General features: G+C 38.5%; 2 protein-coding genes across 2 annotated transcripts in view; both read right to left on the bottom strand.

Annotated features, from left to right (window-relative positions):
- Positions 1-4,751: 4,751 nt before the first annotated feature.
- On the bottom strand, positions 4,752-9,178 carry zgc:110222 (uncharacterized protein LOC550336 homolog). Its single transcript, XM_063011691.1, has 2 exons — positions 8,714-9,178; positions 4,752-5,832 (listed from the first exon to the last, which is right to left on the bottom strand). Exons 1-2 carry the CDS (start codon positions 8,970-8,972, stop codon positions 5,600-5,602), a joined length of 492 nt encoding a protein of 163 aa, XP_062867761.1. The 5' UTR covers positions 8,973-9,178; the 3' UTR covers positions 4,752-5,599.
- Positions 9,179-15,780: 6,602 nt separating this feature from the next.
- The window catches only part of map4k6 (mitogen-activated protein kinase kinase kinase kinase 6), a 42,337-nt gene continuing 35,830 nt past the window's right edge, over positions 15,781-22,287 (bottom strand). Inside the window, exons 27-32 of the mRNA XM_063011258.1 lie at positions 19,689-19,866; positions 18,785-18,853; positions 18,424-18,510; positions 17,815-17,885; positions 16,591-16,646; positions 15,781-16,502 (exon numbers count right to left, since the gene is read on the bottom strand). Coding sequence (XP_062867328.1) covers positions 16,415-16,502; positions 16,591-16,646; positions 17,815-17,885; positions 18,424-18,510; positions 18,785-18,853; positions 19,689-19,866 — 549 coding nt within the window. The 3' untranslated portion in view covers positions 15,781-16,414. The remainder of the gene's footprint in view (positions 16,503-16,590; positions 16,647-17,814; positions 17,886-18,423; positions 18,511-18,784; positions 18,854-19,688; positions 19,867-22,287) is intronic.

Raw genomic sequence — 22,287 nt, 5'->3', positions numbered from 1 at the left:
CATCATACGATGCACCTTTGATTTACCAAGTTGTAAATTAGCATTAAATAACACAGCTTTATGATCTGAAATGGGTAACTCAGCTGAAGAAATATAATAAGGTGTAATGCCAGAGCAGCAAACTAAATCAAGGATATGGCCCGTACTGTGTGTTACAAAATTCACACTTTGGTAAATCTCAAAGCAGTCTAATACTGCTTTAAAATCTTTTGTGAACATGTTTTCAGAGTTATCAAAATGAACATTAAAGTATCCTATTAAAATGATATTAGGAGACATTGCACTAAGAGTGGTTAAAAGTGTTGATAGTTCATTAATGAAACTACTTGATGATGACTTGGGGGGTCTGTACAGAACAGCAATGATGGTGGGTGTGGATCCACAGAGCTTTACAGTCAACAGTTCAAATGACGTCTGATCAGGTAACGAGAGTGGCGTTAGTTGTATACTCTCGCGATAGATCAGCGCGAGACCACCGCCCTTACCGGAGGAACGCGATTTGCATATGTAAACAAATCCTGGTGGAACTGCGGAGTTCAGGTGTAGAAAGTCATTATGTGGCTGCCAAGTTTCCGTAAGACATAAAAAATCCAGTTTATGATCTATGATGAAGTCATTAACCATAGAAGCCTTGTTAGTGATGGATCTAATGTTGAAAAGACCAAATTTGTGAGAAGACGTGTGCATATTTACATGAGATTTAGCCAGTGGAGTTAGCACACTGTGGTCTACACATCTGACGGAGCTCTTTGAGCGCCGTGAACCTGCAGACCAGAAAGTAGAGATAGTCCCATTATCACCGCCACTAAACCTGAGATTACGACGAGATCCACGGTGAATGTATTTTGGACGCCGGAGAGGAACATCTTCATGGAACTGAAGTTCTTGCAGAGGTGTGTACAAGGACGGATTAAGGATAGTCTGGGCCCCTGGGCAAAGAGTTGCCCAGGGCCCAACCACCCACCCCGCACCCCCCTCCAAAAACATAAATAAATTAATACATTAAACAACCTGTCAATAACTAACCCTAACACAAGAACCTATTTCATATAAGTTTCTTTCTACTCTTCTTTCTTGCAAAGTCATCCACTAATTCATCAAAATTAAGCTGTCTGACCAAATCTGATTCAATGGCCAGAAGTGACAGTGAGTTCAGGCGGTTTTGGCGCATCCTAATCCTGAGTTCATTCTTAATACGAGCCAGTTTGGAGAATGAACGCTTCCCTTCACAATTTGTGATAGGCACAGTCAAAAAAAGTCTAAGTGCTATGTAGACATTTGGAAAGGTTGACTGTAAATTCAAATTTATCATGGTTTTGAGCATTTTACTAGGACATTTTTCTTTTTCTGTTATGAATGATTTGTATTGTATAAATTCATCTGCCAGGCTCATGTTCAGATCTGAAGGATATGCTGCAGCGAGTGAGTTAGCCTTTAAAGTGAGCTCACTGTTGGACATATTGTCAGGCATGAAAAGAACATCAAATAGCTCAGTTAAGTGTGTGTATGCATTCAAACTGCTTGAAATTGCTTGTCTTAAATTTAAATAATTGCAAAATTGCTAAATTAATTTGTGTCTCTGCGCTTAAGAGAAATTGAACATAATAATTTTGAAACAATACAAATTCAGAAACATTAAGGGCCTGAATCGCATATTTGCAACAAAACGTCTGTTATGAAATATGGTAGCTTGCCTGGCAATTTGTAGGTCCCTAGAAAGTCAAGGAGCCATGGTAAACGACTTCTATGGAAGTCAAGGGGCCTCGTGATCAAGGGCCCTCTAATGGTATGCCCTGCTCTTCTCTAGGGCCCCCTGGTAGGGGCTCTCATAACCAGGGCCCTCTAAAAATATGCCCCCCTCTTTCCTAGGACCCCTAATAGCCAGAAGTCGAAGTCAGAGCAGTGCCACAACGCCTCATCCATTTTCATAAGGGGCCCAAAAGCATGGCTAGGGCCCCCAAAAGCATGGCTAGGGCCCCCAAGAGGCCCTGGGGTCAAAGTCCCTAATAGTCAGAGGATCCTTAAAATGGAGGGCCCTCGGAAATAAAAATATATTGTATCATAAATGTTGATAGGCATCGCAAAATGTTTTGGGCCAGGGCCCCCCTGGGGCCCCCTGACCTCAAGGGCCCCTGGGCGCTGGCCCCACTGGCCCGGTCAGTAATCCAGCCATGGGTGTGTAGTGTGTCCGGAGCCGGTATAATTCATCCAGTGAATATCTCAATCTAGTAGTAGTGGCGGTAGAGGATAGCAGGGCAGCCACACGCGCCAGCGTTCACCCAAAAAGCTTAATAAAAAAGTATTATGAAGATAGAGCTGCAGTAAACAAACGTACCAGCACTTGCATCTTTTAAAATTATTATAACACACTCCATAGTCATCTAATATCAAACAGGTGATGAAATTATCTGATAAAAAAAGAAATAGAGCAGCAGGAGCGGTAGTGCTTACAGGAGTGTATAAAAAGATGAAAATGAAAGAAAAAAACACGATAAAAATACAAAAATTACAATAAAATATGGTAATGGTAGCGGCAGCCAAATGCGCCAGCGTCCACCGTCACCATGACAATAGTAGCCACATTAAACTTACATGATCAGAATAAGTAGCATTTGGCTTAGCTGAAAAGCAAGCAAACAGGTCAGATTTCCCTGAACGTTACTTTTTCCATTACAGTCATTAATAACACACTAATCTGCAAATTTCAAATTAAACATATGGAGCAAAAATGCAATTTAGTATTGAATCTACTAGACATGTATCATGTCAGAACTTGGGGGGCACAAAAACTGATAGGCATTTACAGGCTCTGATTCGTTCTGATACACTATCAATGGAAATGAATTTGCCGTAAACACCCACTTAGGAAACTGTATGTCATACAACTAAGTACCTAACTGACTAACCTGAGAGTAGATACCAATAACTTCAGTATAAGAGTCATTCTTTAATTTGGGGTACATTCCATGTCCAATGATAATAATTATATTTATTCTAACTATTTTCATAAATGTCATATTTTACCTATTAATGGAAAACATGTTGTAATATCACAAAAACATTATGTGCATTCTATGCTTCATTTAGCTTGAAATTTGTCATGATGTTCCTAAATGAACAGTTTTTGCTGTGTCCGTTTTTTAAGTTGAGGGTGCCTTGGTTTCAAAATAATGAATAAAATCATTAAGGGCAACAACATCTATTTTTTTATTTATTTAAAAAGTTTAAATACTAAAGAAAAATAATATTTTTTAAATTGAGTTTCTCTTTTAAATAATTTAAATATCTTTATTTATTAATGTCCGCAAAAGTTCTGTCAACTATGTTACTAACAGAACTCCACTCAGCAACTCAAAAATGGATTGTTCTAAAACTATGTACCCCAAATTATACGTAGAATGACCCATAACAACTAAATAATAGATCTACATACAGTGCAGCCTTCTATTTATGTGTCATATTTCAATACAAAGTAAAGCATTCGATTAAACAATAGGACACTGGTATACGCTGCAGAAATTGTAGCCAATCAGATGGCACCTGACTGAGTAGGCAGAGACAGTTGTGGCAGCCTTAAGCATGCTGCATTGTTCCTGAACTAAACATACTAATAAATGAACTAATTAATAAATGCTCATATAAGGGTTACTATTAATGAGAGTGGCTAAATTGCTAAAAATACCTTTAGCTTAGACACCATAATAGTTAGACTGTTGTAAGTGCAAAAATGAACTCAAAAGTGCCACAAAACCAGGACATATGGCAGACAGGTATGTATACAACATTAAACCAACAGTTAAGCAGAATACACCTTTGCCAAGTGCGAAGAGATTAAGCAGTTGTTATGGTAAATACAGGGTGGGGCATAAAGATCTCCCACATTTTGAATGAATCTACCAAAAGAACCCAACTATCTAGAAAAAAAATGCTTATATTTCTGAAAAGTACATAAAAAACAGTTTTGTTTTAATGGGTTTTAAAAATTATATCAGACAAATGGCGGCCGTTGTTGGCAATACATTGGCAATACAATACAAGACTCTCCGTGTCATCTCAGGTGGTATTGCGTCGATTTCCTCTCGGATCCTTTCCTTCAAATCCTCAAGAGTTCGAGGACGATGTCGGAAAACCTTTTCCTTTAGGTATCCCCAAAGGAAAAAGTCACAAGGGCTTAAATCTGGTGACCTTGCCGGCCACCCCACGTCTCCCCTTAAAGAGATCAAATGCCCAGGAAACATTTCCCTCAAAATTTTTATAATAATTGATGAAGAAAATGAAAATGGTAGAGCCTAGCCTACCGAATGAAACCTGTCCCGCCTCTCTACTGCCACTACAGCCCATACGGTGCCCACTCCAAATGTGGGAGATCTTTATGCCCCACCCTGTATAACATGCAAAACCTGTCTGGTGCCCAAGGCAGCATAGAAAATACACTAGAGGGTCAAAATAACTCCAACTATACCAAAACCATCAACATTCAAATAAAGTTCAAATAAAGCACCTAACCCATTCAAAATTATGTCACTATAACACACCCACACTTTGAGAAGGATTTGTACAAGATTTTGGAGTGTGGAAATTAGTATGTGTAATGCATTTTGAGCACTGTAGGGCAGACCATTGAGAGAAGGCACTAACTAAATTTCTTCTTTATAAATGGTTGACACTGCTGTCAATGCTTTCAAAACAGATCTGAGTTACAAAGCCTCCACAAGATTTCTGAAGGAGTCCTGTGGTATCTGTTACCAGGACATTACTTTTTTATTTGGTGGTATAGTAAGATTTCATTAAAAGATGCAAAAACAATCATAGACCACAATGTTGCTAACAAAGTTATTAGTCTTTTACTCATTTATACTGTCTACTTCCTCCCAATCAGAGTCACCCTGGGTCAAAAAACTTTCTGAAAACACATAAGTCTGAAATATTATCTGGACAGAGAGCAGTCTATGAAGAAGCATCACACGATTAGTCATGAGCCCCTTTTAAAATTAGATATCCATTAAAATTCCATGTAACCTTCAAAGATCTTAATTTAACATACACTAATTGGTAAAATCTATTGGAGACATTTGATCACCAAATTCATGTACATGGTAAACAGTTATTGACTCTTTGTTGTTACAGCAGTTTATACTTTTCTGAAAAGCCTTTACACTAGACTAAAAAACCAAAAGGGAAACCTGCTTCCATTTAACCACCAAAGCATTTGTAATATTGTAATTTTGTAATTATGATTCTCGAGATGAACAGTTGTTGGGCTGATATGCCAATCATTTTGTGAATGTGATGTTGCTGCTCCTTTCCAGTTCAACTTAACAATAACAGCATTTTAAACTGACTATGCCGGGTGTGCAGCAATGCATGTTACTAAGCTGATGAGGACATCTTCTACTGAAAGTATTTGTCTAAGGAAATTGCATGGTTGTATTTTATAAACGTGTTAGCTGCACTGCCTGAAATAGCCAAAACTACGTATTAAAAGTCATATGTTGACGATGTATTATATAGAACATATGGTCTATATTCCAAAAAAGTTCATACACAAAGAAAGCCATATTTATACACCACAAATCAGCACCGCATCACTGATTTACTGCTATAAAACCTTAACCACCGAAGCAGAGGGCAGCAGGTGCAGTGGGATCTTTACCGTCCAAATGTTTTTATGTCCTCTTGAATACAGCGGCTCTGTGAGCCAGCGGGGGTTTGACAGTCTTGTGAGGTATTTTTGGGCGAGTCCAGTCAGAAACGCTGTCTTCTCCAGCTCTCTCATCTGCTCCAGAGGGACATCTTCAGAACACAACCATGTTTCCTCAACATCCACAAGACCTGTTTAACAAAACAGACCAATAACATTGCACTGTGCAAATAAACACTCTGCATCAACACATGTTCCACTGTGTGCTGTTAGCTTCCTAAATAATCTGGTACATTTCAGACACATGGTTCTGCTCAGGTCAGGCACTGTAAAGCAATATCTATCACATATTTTCATTAAGAGAAAGCAATTTATCCCTACACATCACATATCCACATTTTAAAATAGATCAACCATGTCAGAAATACAGTGTACAACAATATTTTAGTCATCTACAAAAGTAGGCAAGAATATGTTGATATCTAACAATGAGCTTGTTGGACATCCCAGTGGTTCCACCTTTCCATTATACTGTTCTGGGAAAGCTTGTTAAACTGTATATTTAAAGACCTCACTTTGTGCATAGTAGCAGTCATCCTGGAACAGGATATATATACAGTTATATATATTATCTTTATACAGATAATTACACAGGGTGTCCACATACATTTGGTTGTTGGTGTACTTTTTAATATGGTGTTTGTATAACTTTTACTACATTTCTAACATCTGCATTTTTACATCCATGATAAAGCTGCTTATTCGACCTCATGGTACACAACACATTTTTAAATGAAAAAATACTACTGTTTAACACATGCAGTAAACCCTTGTAAAAAGGGTAATTACTTTCATGGTTACCAAATTTAGCAGACTAAACACAGCCATGCTTGATTTCAGCTAGCCCTGCAGATAAACATGGAATTATAAAATTACTTTCCATTAGAACTTACAAAATACATCAGTTTGAAAGGGTTACAAGGTTATTTTGTGGTGAAGGATTCATACTGCAGCAGATTAACAACCCAGAACATGCCTCAGTTCTATTGACAGATGAATCCAAGCTGGAACTTTTTGGACAACTAGTATCTCATTACGCCAGGCAAAGAAAACACAGCATTTCACAGTAAGTAACAGGTTTTGCAATAAGGGCTATATTTTTCCAAAGCAACATTCAAGACTAATATTTATTTTAAGTGTATTTTAAGGGTCTAGCTAAGGACTCAACAGTGGAGGTTGGAACTCATAACCTCATAACCATAACAAACTTTATAAAATTTTATAAAATGTAGTTATAAATTGTAAAACAAAGCTTTTGTTTACAACTTCTTTAAAAGAGCATACAATCATGTTTGGTAGCCAACTGAAAGTGTGTCCAGAAAAAAACTCCTTCCAGCAAATAAGAGGCTGAACCACCAGGTGCTGCTGACCAAGTACTGAGATGCTTCTTGTTTGTGCGCTTGTCATTAAATATCAGTTTCATACAAAGTAGCTCAAAGATAAACATCTAGTATTGCACACAGTTGTTCGGACAAATCAGAATAATGACCAGAAAACATAACATAGAACTCTGAGGCAATAATTCAGCTTGTCATGTTTGGTGAAAGGAGGAGTGCACATGTGATTTCAAGAACACCATACCCAGAGTCAAGTATGGAAGTGGTAATGTCCTGATTTAGAGCTGCTTCTAACCAAACAGTACTGGGAAATTACATATTTTTAAAGAAAACATTATTGGAGCAATGTAATAGAACATAATGAAGAATAATTTTCATCTGCTAAAAATCTGAACAATCTGAACAGTTCAACCAGGCAACACTCTCAAACACAAAGCCAAAATAACTTAATATTATTCATTAAAAATAAGATTACGTTTTTTGCATGGCCTAGCCAATCTCAAAGTTAAGGATTTTAAAACTGCAAGTTCATCAAAATGACCCTTGTACCATGATATGCAATTTGCAAAGCAGAATGTGTTAAAACTGTAGTATTACTATTATTATGTGATTAATTTAAGAAGTCTGAATACCCCCTCTATAAGTTATAATTATAATTCCAAATTCAAAAAGCGTTTTGTTTGTAATTTTATGAGGAATACATGAATAACAATATATTAAATAAAAACAGAGGTGGTTGAGTACTTATTCTATTCATTGAAATAACATGACTGGATTGAGTTTGCCATGTTTTCTCCTGCCTAATAAAATAGACCAGTAAAAGGATTGGCTGCTCTTAAGTTGGCATGTGATTTGATGATCTGTGAAAAACTGGCACCCGAAGGTGTATTTGTACCTAGCATCCAAGACAACCTACTAGGATTTCCAGTATAGTCTCTTGACTCTTGGATCTTGACCATGACTAAGAGACTAAGAACTAAGATAATCAATCACTCACTTAAGACAGACAAATGGGTAGATGTGCAGTCTACTACTCTTATGGTCTTGGATCATATGTCTATTCAGGGCCCCTGAAATAACCCAATATTAAAATATATATATATATATATAATATAAATATATATATTGGACAACTAGTATCTCATTATGACTGGCAAAAAGCAAATACAGCATTTCACAGTAAGTAAAAAGCATTCCAATAAGGGCTAATATTTTTTCAAAGCAACATTAAAGAATAACATTAATTTTAAGTGACCTGCAGCATATAATCAAAACACAGTGCTGAGCAGTTGAGGTTTAAGATCTAGCTGAAGACTTAACAGTGGAGGTTGGAACTCATAACCTTTTAGTTACAAGCTTAGACTATTAAGTGTTAAGCAACTACCAATCCAAATGTGGAGATAGTAATGCAGTAGAAGGATTGGCTGCTCTTAAGTTGGCATGTGATTTGATGTGTGAAAAACTGGTGCACAAAGGTGTACTCTTGAGGATTTCCAGTATAGTCTCTAGAGTCTTGGATTTTGACCATGACTAAGGACCAGGATAATCAATCACTCACTTAAGACAGACAAAGGGTGGATGGACAATCTAGTAGTCTTATGGTCTTGGTTCTTGTCTTAATTCAGGGCCCCTAAAATCAACCCTATATTAAAAGAACAGTATATAAAGTTCGCACCTGCGATAACACCACGGCCGAACCTCTCCCCGGACTCCAGCAGCTCCTGAACTTCATGATGGTTCATTGCCAGCTTCTCAGTGAGGATGTCTCTCCAGTCCTCTCCCTCCCAGTCTCTTTGCGCTATATGCACCGCTATAGTGCAGTTCTGCATCTCCGCCAGCAGAGGGCGCCATCTGCTCTCCACTGTTTTAACCCCATTCAACACCAGACCTGCGTACGGCTGCCTAAAAGACAAGCAGCCAACTTCTACATCCATTACTAACAAGAGGTTCCACCACTGATCCTCATATTCTGTTAGACTGCTATTTAACCCAAAAAATCCGATTAGAACTTGTTGTTTGACAATAACAGTAACTCATGTGACAGCTCCCGTTTAAAGCACACGTTTATTAAATATGTGGAAAAATTAACAGTCGTTTAAAAATAATATTTCAATAAAGTGGTCAGCACATTACTGTTTACTGCATCTTTATTTTCCCTCGTTAGACCACTTCCTGTAGTAGAGCTCTCAGAAAAGACTGTACTGTGTTTGCTTAACATCAGAGTAGATACAGAACAGCGCCATCTAGTGATAAATGGCAGGAGCACAGCAACTTGGTTCTTGAGGTCTTTGGTCCAATCCTCACCTCAGGTCACTCTGTGAGGAGTTTGACATGTTACCCTTGTGTCCATGTGAGGTTTATCTGGGATTCCTGTGAAAGTCATCCCATAGGAGTAATCCTTCTTTATTATTCTGTCCATTTTTACAGTGCACCAGGATTATAAATACGATAATACGATATGATATGCATCTAGAACAATGAATCCATAATGATCGGTGTGTGCTCAGTGTGTTATTGTCTGTTTTCAATTGCACAAGAGTACCATGTCTACAATACACTGGGAGCAAATTCACAACCACAACTCTAAACAATGGGCAGCAAGGTGGCGCAGTGGGAAGCACCGTCAGCCTGCAGCTGGAAGGACCTTGGTTCAGTTTCATGGCCGAATGGCCAGGTTCCTTTCTGCGTGTTATGTTTCGTATCTCCTGACCGCCAGGGCGGTGCCTAGTAGTGGATAATCCCGCGCGTGCGCGCTTCAGACCGAGATATTTTATACCAAATTAGTCACACGTGACCCCTGCAGTGATGTCACTTACTGTATAATACACCTGTGACTCACGCAGTCTTCCTCTTTTCTCGTCTCGCCTTCAAGACCGTAGCTCAGCCCGGTGACACTTAGTGTCGGAGCTACGAATTTTATTCGTCCTCTACGGGCTGTGAGTAATCCAGCGGGATCTGGCAACCAAATCCACCTAGAGTGCGCTCGGTGTGAGAATGAGCCAGAGAAGCTGTGTTTGTTACTGGATTTTCTTCATTTCCCACCCGGAGATTACTCGGTGTGGAGTAAACTGAACTGATACTGTACGTGGAACTCTTATGTACTACAGGAGTTACAGTGTATCACAAAAGTGAGTACACCCCTCACATTTCTGCAGATATTTAAGTATATCTTTTCATGGGACAACACTGACAAAATGACACTTTGACACAATGAAAAGTAGTCTGTGTGCAGCTTATATAACAGTGTAAATTTATTCTTCCCTCAAAATAACTCAATATACAGCCATTAATGTCTAAACCACCGGCAACAAAAGTGAGTACACCCCTTAGTGAAAGTTCCTGAAGTGTCAATATTTTGTGTGGCCATCATTATTTCCCAGAACTGCCTTAACTCTCCTGGGCATGGAGTTTACCAGAGCTTCACAGGTTGCCACTGGAATGCTTTTCCACTCCTCCATGACGACATCACGGAGCTGGCGGATATTCGAGACTTTGCGCTCCTCCACCTTCCGCTTGAGGATGCCCCAAAGATGTTCTATTGGGTTTAGGTCTGGAGACATGCTTGGCCAGTCCATCACCTTTACCCTCAGCCTCTTCAATAAAGCAGTGGTCGTCTTAGAGGTGTGTTTGGGGTCATTATCATGCTGGAACACTGCCCTGCGACCCAGTTTCCGGAGGGAGGGGATCATGCTCTGCTTCAGTATTTCACAGTACATATTGGAGTTCATGTGTCCCTCAATGAAATGTAACTCCCCAACACCTGCTGCACTCATGCAGCCCCAGACCATGGCATTCCCACCACCATGCTTGACTGTAGGCATGACACACTTATCTTTGTACTCCTCACCTGATTGCCGCCACACATGCTTGAGACCATCTGAACCAAACAAATTAATCTTGGTCTCATCAGACCATAGGACATGGTTCCAGTAATCCATGTCCTTTGTTGACATGTCTTCAGCAAACTGTTTGCGGGCTTTCTCGTGTAGAGACTTCAGAAGAGGCTTCCTTCTGGGGTGACAGCCATGCAGACCAATTTGATGTAGTGTGCGGCGTATGGTCTGAGCACTGACAGGCTGACCCCCCACCTTTTCAATCTCTGCAGCAATGCTGACAGCACTCCTGCGCCTATCTTTCAAAGACAGCAGTTGGATGTGACGCTGAGCACGTGCACTCAGCTTCTTTGGACGACCAACGCGAGGTCTGTTCTGAGTGGACCCTGCTCTTTTAAAACGCTGGATGATCTTGGCCACTGTGCTGCAGCTCAGTTTCAGGGTGTTGGCAATCTTCTTGTAGCGCAACAATTCGTCTTTTAGGATCCTCAGAGAGTTCTTTGCCATGAGGTGCCATGTTGGAACTTTCAGTGACCAGTATGAGAGAGTGTGAGAGCTGTACTACTAAATTGAACACACCTGCTCCCTATGCACACCTGAGACCTAGTAACACTAACAAATCACATGACATTTTGGAGGGAAAATGACAAGCAGTGCTCAATTTGGACATTTAGTGGTGTAGTCTCTTAGGGGTGTACTCACTTTTGTTGCCGGTGGTTTAGACATTAATGGCTGTATATTGAGTTATTTTGAGGGAAGAATAAATTTACACTGTTATATAAGCTGCACACAGACTACTTTTCATTGTGTCAAAGTGTCATTTTGTCAGTGTTGTCCCATGAAAAGATATACTTAAATATCTGCAGAAATGTGAGGGGTGTACTCACTTTTGTGATACACTGTAGTTCGCGCTAACCTAGAGTAACATTCGTTTTTATGTGGAACGCACTGCTCGAAAAGTTACAACTCCGAGCACTAGCAGCGCATTTCTCTTCACCTAAAGTTTATACTCGGTGTTAAGTGAAGCCAACACTCATTCGCTGTATTGAGTAGATTTTTGTAATAATTTAGCGCTTTCATCTAGAGTTCTGTACTCGGTGTTAAGTGACATTGCTTCTGCGTTCGAGTTATGGAAAAGATTGCTTTTACATTAGCAACACAGCCTTGTCATCTAGAGTTTCATACTCGGTGATAACTGGAAGGATTACCTGGCGTTCAGTGTTTCACCTAGAGTTTCATACTTGGTGATAACTGGAAGGATTACCTGGCGTTCAGTGTTTCACCTAGAGTTTTCATACTCGGTGTTTTGTGAGCTGACAGCTCGTGATATTATAACGATAGCATTGCTCAGCGTGTGTACCGTGGTCACGCCGTTTTCACCTCGAGTTTGTACTCGGTGCAGTTTTTTACTCCTTTTTAGTACTACTCAGTACTAGGAGTGAAACAGCGATATCAACAACGCAGAACCGTCGTGTGTTGAACGGTTGTAACCAGTGCCTTGCTGCCTTGGAGACTTACGACGGGCATGAGTTATGCCCTTCATGTCTTTGGTTGGATCACCTTTGTGAAGCCTTGGTGAACCCGTGTATTGATTGTGCGAATATTGCATTAGACCGCGTCAAATTTAGTCAAATAGGTGTGAGAGTAATCTGGAAAACCTTTTTCAGTTAATACAGTCTGAAACTGCCTTAAGAAATGCAACCTGAAATAATGCATCAATTCTATTTAAACTTTGGAAACTTGCAGTAATGCACATTTGATAAAATCCAATGCCCTGCCTGACAGCTTAACAAAGGCTGAAACTGGGTCATGCAGCAAGACAATAGTCTTAAACTAAAAAACATGTTGAAACGACCAAGACCTTGCTCTCACTGAGATGCTGTGGCATCACATATGCCCTCAAACATCAATGAACTGAAGCAGTGCTGCTTAAAAAGAGCCAATATTTCTCCAAGTGATGAGGAAAACTCATGAACTTCAACGCAAAAAGTTTACGCCAAATTACTGTTACTGAAGATGGTTCTACATGTTACTAAATTATATGGTGTACTTGTTTTTTCATCTGGTTTTTAAATGTTGGTCTACTTTCTGTTTATCATGACTATGTCAGAAACATTCAGAAACAACAGCAGCTTTTCTGGGCTTGAATTCATCTGAAAAAACAACCCCAATTCCAAATGGAAGTAAATTGCAAGTAAGTAAAATACTAATGATAAAAACACAATGCAGTGAATCATAAAATGAAGCATTTCATTATAACATCACAAAGAAGAGACTTTTTATGTTTTACCTTATTAACTTCACTGTTTTTTGTAAATAGTATGAAGTACTAATTTAGTACTAATTTAATTCCTGCAACACAAAGTCAAGAACGAGCAAAATAACACTTGGAAGTTTGTGAAATGATCAAAACTTTTAAACCATCTCTTAGAACTTTCCATAGATGATGCCATCAAGAAGCATTAATGAAAGGCTCAATTGTGTATGAGCGTGTATGAGTCAAAGTTTGCCACAGTTAAAAAAAACTGTATGACAGCAAAGTCCAGCAGTTTAAAATTAAAAGAATCTAGAGAAATTACTGTACCTAAAGGCAAAGCCAAAAACCAACCTCATCTTTGAGCCCTCACATAGCACTGCATCTACAACCGACATGCTTCTGGAATTATTATTACCACTATGGCTCAGGAATACAGTAAATCATCCTTAAATAAACACAGTTCATAGCTGCATCTACAAATACAAGTTAAGACTCCACAATGCAAATCAGCTTATCACCATAAACATCTTGTTTCAGCTGTCAAGCATTGTGGTGTAAGGGTGATTTAGGCTTGTTTTGCAGTCACAGGTAAATTGTGCAGTATTTAGTCTGAAATTGGATTATGCAGAAAGACAATCATCTTTCAGGCTAAAATGTAAAAAATAAATAAATAAATAAATAAAAATCAGGGCACTGAAATGGTGCTTGGTTCTTTACAAGCATGGATGGGTCAAGATTTGCCACCTTGAAAAAACTACACGATTGAATAGTACAGCAGTTTTAGAATAACTTTTCTCAATGCATGGAATTTTATTATCTATAGTCTTTAACAACACTAAAAGAGTCAGATATTCCAGAAAAACAAAGCCAAAAAGCAACAATGAATGCCCCTAACATGGCACTGCATCGAAAACCAACATGCTTCTGTAATAATTATTACCACATGGGCTTAGGAATACTTCGGACAATTCTTGTCAGTAAATGCAGGTCATAGACGCATCTACAAGTTAAGACTCCACAATGCAAATCAGAACATATCGGTTATATATCGGTAACATCCAGTAATGCTGCCATCTTCTCTGGGCTTAAGCTCACCTGAGATGTACTGACACAAAGCAAAAAAAGGTTGACTGTCTGATGTGTCCACTGTCCAAGTTGTTTTTTGGAATAAAGGACATCATGTTCTCTGAAGGACCTTGATCGCTTCCAAGTTTAAAGTCTTTGTATTTGCATTTGAAGATGTCTATTGTGGTCTGATGAGTCGACCTTTTGTTTACGATAACAAAGGACTTTGTTTTCCTAGCCTCTGAATGTTCTTCTAAAGAAAACAGAGACTGTCCAAATTGTTACCAGAGTGAAGTTTAAAAGCCAGGGTCTGTCACAGCGTGGGAGTGAATTAGTGCACCTTATTCAATATTTACACATTTTAAACAACCTACTTGCTTTGAATGTTATAACAGCATGGCTATGTAATTAGAGGATGTGGGTGATAAACAATTCCGTTTCATTTCCCACTGAAACATTGCGCTTTATGAAGCACAAAAGATGCCAACAATCCCTGTAAAGTACCTGAAGATTTGGCCAGATTACACCTTTAAAACTGGATTAACTGATAAAAAGGTGATAAATATTAACACAGTGGTAAACATGCTCCCATCCCAGATTTTTTGAAACAAAGTAAACATCAAATTTGAAATGAGTAGACATAAACAGACAGTTTCATTTCATTTTTAACTGCTTTATCTTGGTCATAGTTGTGGTGAGTTCGTTTTAACTAGGAAACACTGGGCACAAGGTGGGAATACCCTGGAGAGAGCACCAATCCATCACAGAGCTTTGGCCTTTATCTCTTCAGGTGTTGCAAATCATGTCTGTGAAGACTCCTATCCGATGGGCCCTGCTGAGATTCGAAACCAGATCTCAGCAGCGGTGGACTAGTGTAATAGAAAGCTGCACCAACCGAATGGCAACAATTACGTTCATAAGGTAAAACAACAAATATTGTGTAGCACTGTTTCTATTTTATACAAGTTTAAGGAAAAATATATAAAATAGGTACTTTCTCTTTTTATTAACTGGTCACATACTGTCCCTGGCCCTTGGGTGGCGGTATATTACGTTAGCCTACCATTGCTTGGATTAGAGTTCAAATCTCATCAATGCTATTGGCCGACCATGTGTTTACACAGACATCAGTGGTTATGCCTGAGATAAAGGGGTGGACAGTCAAAGCCCTGCAGAGGATGGGCATTCTGTCCAGGGTATTTCCCTGGTTAATAAAAATGAAATACACGCTAGCACACCAGAGCTGAAATTTCGAACTCATCGTTTCGAATCTCAGCTCTGCTATCCAGCTGGGCTGGGCGCCTACATAACAACAAATGGCTGTTGTTCATACATGGTGGGAGCCGGACAGGAATTTCTCATAACTGATGCAATTACGACCTCTGCTGGGGGGCCGTGTGTCAGTCTTGGCTCTCCTCAATCGGGGTGAAGATCAACATCAGTAGAGAGGAAGCATAATGCAATTGGGTGATTGGATATGCTAAAAAGTCAGAAGAAAAAGGGAATAAAATGCATAAACAACAATTAAAAAATAAATAAATGAAAACATACTGTCCCAACTCTTTAAATTGACGTGTACATCCTATACCAAGTGGATTATATTTTTAATGTGTTTTAGTAATATTTTGTTGACTCAGATTATTAACATTGCTACATTCATCCTTTCACAGTACAATAGCCTACATCCTTATTAATCAGGATGAGAAGTAAACAGTATCACTATTCTTACCAATTGTAAAATAATTCAACTGCCTACAAAACACACATCACATTATACAGAACAATTACAGCACCAGATACATTTAGGATTTGCTGTAGCATGACAGACAAAGAACAGCACAAGCGCTGCAGTTTGCTACACTGAACTGTCCATCCATCAGTTAAATTCTTCTTAATACCCTTGTCATTAATAAAACATCAATATTGTTCATACAGTACAGTCCTGGTGAATCATGTGTTCTTGTTAATGCAGCCTTTCTGCAGTTTTACTTGTAGTCATTTTCTTCTCCCTCTGTTCATTTGCATTGAAGACTATAAAGGCAGAACCTCTGGCGGGTCAGTCTTTCTTCTTTTCTCTTCTTCTTGTTTCTGAGCGACACTTGGCAGAAATGCTGCTGACCTCATTCTTTTCCCACAGTTGAGGTGTGAGGAGTTCTCTTTCATCTGTAGCAGTGTAATTTCTCCATGACTGTTGCTTAAGTTGGCAGGGTCCTGAGTCACATTAATAGCTGCTCTCATGGCCAGTAAGTATATACAGGTTGCTAGGGGCAGATGGGTCGTCTGTGGGGGTGCTCTGCAAGATGATATTCCTGTAGAATAGAGGATTTAATGTGAGGTTTGTTCAATACTGGTTTCTGCATTGGAAGTGTGTGTAAGGGTTTGTGAGATAAAACATACCTGTTTGTCCCCAGGACTTTAAAGATACGACTCTCATCTGTGATCTCTTGTGTGACCTGTGGGAAGCAATACAGCACATCTAAATTCAGCTAGTGGTGGAGTTGGAATCCTGTGAGTCATAAGTAAATGCTGGATATTCTTTCAGCGGTTGGTTCTTTCATACCACTATGAGTATTCCAAGCTAGTCCACACTACACGCCTAATCATTGTATAGTGCACATTACACAACTCAATCGCTTTTTATTTTGGGATAACAAAAGATGGCGGTCAAGGGTCACTCAATATTTATCAGTCACATCTCCACATTTAACAATGAAAGGATTGCAGAAACAAAATCATTAATTAACAAAACAGATTGAGAAATGTATTTAGAAGGAGGAAGGATTAGGATTTGGTGTTTGGTGGTGCAGTGGTAAATTACACTAACCCACTACTGCTGGGATTCTGGATTCAAATCCCCATGCATAACATAAATTACAAAAAAAAAATGGGCACACATTCCAACACAAACGCCAAACTCTGCTTTGGAATATGATGTCCAAAAACTTGTGGCCTCCACAACCCAAATAGTTTTACATAAATTTAAATATGGAATTATCTGCACTTTTTAATGCAGTTTCAATTTGTTTGTTACATATGCCATAACTTTATATCCTTATAAATTTAGTTTTCAGTACAGGATGTGTCAACTTGCTGGAATTTGACCAGGTGTGTCCAGATATGTACTTTTTTTAATGCATTTTTTCCCAGTTTTTCTCCCAATTTAGCGTAGCCAATTCTCTGCTGGAAACCCCGAAGGCGTTTAAAGAGGATGTATAGTCGCCTGACACACACTCCCTCCAATGTGTCCAAAGTCCACCATTTGCGGATTTGTGCGCGAGCCACGTCCCGATCTCTGTCCTCCTTCACTTTCTGAACAAGCACCCTGGGCAACCAAGATCCATACACAGCATTGATAACCCCACCCCTTAGTTCTGTCTTTCCCACCCAGCACACTGGAGGCCAATTCTGTCTGCTGCAGGCATTAGCCAGTTGTGCCTGTTAGATGTGCACTTTTGCAAAAGACTGTATATACATATTAACAGCAAATGCAGGAATTGAAAGAAGGCAGATTATGCACGATTAAAAACCTGGCTGCCCAGAAATTGACATTAAAATGCTAAATGAAGTCATCACAGTGTTACTGTTCTTAAAAGTAAACATTTAGAATGATTTGATGTATACCTCGGAACTCTGAAGACTTCTCCCCTTAAGTCCATGTTTCCAAAAGGCAAGAACACTATCCTGTAAACAAACTGTGAGAATATACAATAATTTTTAATGCACTGACATCAACAAGAAATATGTAGATTGTGCTCTATTCATTTCCTCAATGCCTGTCGAATCTAATGGTTTCAGATGTGTTACACAATGTAATATAAGACAAGATGAACATGCAAAACATTTTAATGAGCATTTTATTTAAAGAAGAAAAATGATTGTGCAACACCTACACGTGATGTAAAATTACTTATCCCATAAACTTAACAAGGTGCCAATAACTAAATAATCATGGGTAATCTTTCACATTGCTCTGAAGGAATTTTGACCACATTTTGCAGCTTTTAAATTAGCTTTAAAATATTAAATGCTTTTTATGGTGAAATAAATAGACAATTTTAAAATTAAAAGGAGGCACTTGGGTGGCACAGTGGTCTAATGCGAGTCTGAATCTCAGCAAAGTCACCAAACAGGCGAAATGTCCACACGAACACAACTGTCCTGCTGCGATCTGGTCTGGGCACCTATATAAAAGGGCCATGCTATCTGAGCATTACAGCCCTCTGCACTCACCCAGAGTCTCGATGGAGAAGTCAAAAGTGAGTTTGGAAGCCATGACTTTGCTGGGGCAGCCCTGCAGATTTACTGGCTTTACAGTGTCTGTTTGTAACACAGAAAGATTTCATGAGGAAAGGAATGTACATAAACATTTACATTATACAGTATAATAATCATATACCAAAGTTTGTGAATCTATTATTACATGTATTTGTACTTAATCAGTATTTGACTGATCTTCATCCAAGTTTTAATAATAAACACCTTCTACATTTGCATGTTTTATTAGCTTACAAATAATGCACTTGAATAGTATTATGACTTGGTATTCAATTTAAAATATAGGTTTTATGAACTAATCACAAAATCAACATACTTTCCAGAGCTACAAGAACTGTGTCTCTGTCCAGCTGAGTTACTTGTTTCACTTTGAGACATTCTTCATCTGTAAAACCAATGAAAATGAAATCAACACACATATTTAGTCTCACATTAATTTAGTCTTTGCATTATTGGTAAGACTAAATACATCATATAAAGTAATTTCCACTTGCACTTTACTACTCTATAACTACAACTACAAATATTTACCGATAAAAGCACCTTTGATATATTTTTTAATACTAATTGTATGTCTTACATTAAATTAGTTAAAATTAAGAAAAAAAACCCAGTTTTTTGACAAATGTACATCTACACTATTACTTAAACCCCAGCCTCAGTATTAGGTGAAACATCCTTTCTCCTTGATAATCTCTAATAATTATTTTTTAAAGTGCTAACAAGCTTTTGACACTCCTGTGGAATCTTCACTCATTCTTCTTGCTCAAGATCTTACAGCTTGTCATGCTGTAACAGTTTTCTTTGAATCCAACTGAAGATTTTCTATGAGATTTAAATCTGTAGACTAAGCAGTCCACGCCAGGATATTCCAGGACTGATTCTGTAACCAAGCGGTAGACTTAGAAGTGTGCTTGAGATCAACAACTTGCTGGAAAATCCAATTATTACCAAGGTTCAATTTCAGCACAGAAGGTAAAATTATTATTATTATTCAACTTATAAAGATTTTTTTTTATATTACCGATTATCTCTCTCTCTCATATAGCTCTCTATACATATATAGATATATATATAGAGAGAGTAATAAAAGTAATACAATGTCTTTATATTGATTTTGTAATAAATGTCTTTTTAATTATAACTAAATCTCAGCTTTGATGTTCCGATTAACTTCCTCTCTGGTTCTGTTTGAGTGTTTTTTATCTGTGTTTGTGCACCTGGCTGTTTTAAAGGTGTGTCGTCAAGATGGATGATATTAAAGTGTAGTTGTTCAATGGTGTCTTCTACACTGTGATTTCTGCAGTGCACCCCCACACACACTTGTGGCAGTTCATCACACTCTTGCACCAGCAGCTCAAAGATAGGCAGAGATTCAGGCAGGTTTAGAGGTATGTGCTGAAAGAAAGCAAGCGAGATATAGGTTGAAGAAATTTAAAAGAATATTAAAGAAAAAGAAACTATTATTTAAAATATTATTACCTACAAGCACATGTTTCAACCATTTGTATTTATTTGCCAAATGCAACATTAGGAAGTATAAATAATTTGCTATAATTTTTTTCAGATTACTGTAAAATAGTATATGTTAAATACATGTTAAATAGTTATTAGTTCATTTTGCTGTGTGTAGAGAATGTGTATTTTTGTAACTGTTTTTTTTTCCAAATCAACAAAGCATGGAATTTGACCAGAGTATGCCTGTATTTACCACTATAAACCCACTCAGAATATCCATCCATCCATCCTTTAGTCCATCCATCCATCATCCTTTAGTCCATCCATTCATCCATCCATCATCCTTTAGTCAATCAATCCATCATCCTTTAGTTCATCCATCCATCCATCCATCTATCCATCATCCTTTAGTTCATCCATCCATCCATCTATCCATCATCCTTTAGTCAATCAATCCATCATCCTTTAGTTCATCCATCCATCCATCTATCCATCATCCTTTAGTTCATCCATCCATCCATCTATCCATCATCCTTTAGTTCATCCATCCATCCATCCATCTATCCATTATCCTTTAGTCCATCCATCCATCCATCCATCCATCTATCCATTATCCTTTAGTTCATCCATCCATCCATCTATCCATTATCCTTTAGTCCATCCATCCATCCATCTATCCATTATCCTTTAGTTCATCCATCCATCCATCCATCCATCATCCTTTAGTCCATCCATCCATCATCCTTTAGTCCATCCATCCATCATCCTTTAGTTCATCCATCAATCCATCTATCCATCATCCTTTAGTCCATCCATCCATCATCCTTTAGTTCATCCATCCATCGATCTATCCATCATCCTTTAGTCCATCCATCATCCATCCATCCATCATCCATTCATCCTTTAGTCCATCCATCTATCCATCCATCCATCCATCCATCCATCATCCTTTAGTCCTTCCATCCATTATTCTTTAGTCCATCCATCATCCATCTATCCATCATCCAGTGTCCATCCATCCATCCTCCAATCATCCATCCATCCATCACTTTAGTCCATTCATCCATTATCCATCCATCCATCTTCCTGTCATCCTTTAGTCCATCCATCCATCCTTTAGACCATCCATCCATTTTCCTTTAGTCCGGCCATCCACCATCCATCTATCCATCATCCTTTAGTCCATCCATCCATCATCCTTTAGTCCATCCATCCATCTATCCATCCAACCATCCATCTATCCATCATCCTTTAGTCCAGTGTTTCTCAACCTTTTTTCAGCCACGGCACCCTTTGAAAGTATGCAAAATCTCAAGTCACCCCAGTCTAAAATGTATTAAAAAACGTACACTCTGCAAGCCCTTGGACTGCTAACACACGCACACACACCATAAGGTGTCATCTGGGGGGGGAGTTCTTTTTCAACTCAAAAGAAGCTTTATTGGCATGACAAATAAGGACATTCGTATTGCCAGAGCAAGTTACAGAGAAATAATAAAAATAAAAATAAGAAAGAACAAAACTATACAAAAGTTACATGTGCAAAAAAATATAAAATTGAATAAAATATTAATAAAAACGGCGCAAAATAATAACAATAAAAATTATAATATTTACATTAATGAGGTAATAATGATCAGTTTGTGTGTGTGTATCTCTGTGTGTGTGTGTGTGCGTGTCTCTCTCTTTTGTGCGTGTGCGCACGTCTCTCTCTCTCTGTGTTTGTGTGTGTGTGCATGTCTCTCTCTCTTTTGTGTGTGTGTGTGCGTGTCTCTCTCTTTTGTGTTTGTGTGTGTCGTTCGCTGTGTGTGTGTCTTTAAATATTAATAATTTAAATATTAAATTATAAATATTTTATTCTATTTTATATTTTTTGCACATGTAACTGTTTTGTATAGTTTTGTGCTTTCTTATTTTTATTATTTCTCTGTAACTTGCTTTGGCAATACGAATGTCCTCATTTGTCATGCCAATAAAGCTTCTTTTGAGTTTGAGTGTTTCTCTCTCGCGCGCTCTGTGTGTGTGTGTGTGTGTGTGTGTGTGTGTGTGTGTGTGTGTGTGTGTGTGTCTCACTCGCTCCCCGCTCTCCGTTTTCGGATTTGAATTTCGACAATAAACAGCTCTCATTATGACTGATTAATTCCCTCTACTGATGGAAGCGGAATGGGTGGATTACAGCCGAACTGCGCTGAAATAAAAATATATATAGCGGCAACCAGAGGCGCGACTCGGTTCCTTTTGTTCATTTTAACGAGCCGTTTAATAGAATCGGATCGTTCGCGAACGACTCATCAGTATCAGAATATTTTTGACGACACCCCTGACGAAGCCAGACGGCACCCCAGGGTGCCGCGGCTGAGA

The sequence above is a fragment of the Trichomycterus rosablanca genome, chromosome 16, assembly GCF_030014385.1.
Source record: "Trichomycterus rosablanca isolate fTriRos1 chromosome 16, fTriRos1.hap1, whole genome shotgun sequence".
Taxonomy (NCBI): Eukaryota; Metazoa; Chordata; class Actinopteri; order Siluriformes; family Trichomycteridae; genus Trichomycterus; species Trichomycterus rosablanca.
Note: the sequence above shows the minus strand (reverse complement) of the source record. Positions and strands in the feature narration are given on the sequence as shown.

Coding starts and splice junctions, on each gene's coding strand:
- zgc:110222 (XM_063011691.1), bottom strand. CDS start 8,972: ATGGATGTAGAAGTTGGCTGCTTGTCTTTTAGGCAGCCGTACGCAGGT. Junction 5,833..8,713: donor CGGCCGTGGTGTTATCGCAG/GTGCGAACTTTA, acceptor TTTGTTAAACAG/GTCTTGTGGATGTTGAGGAA.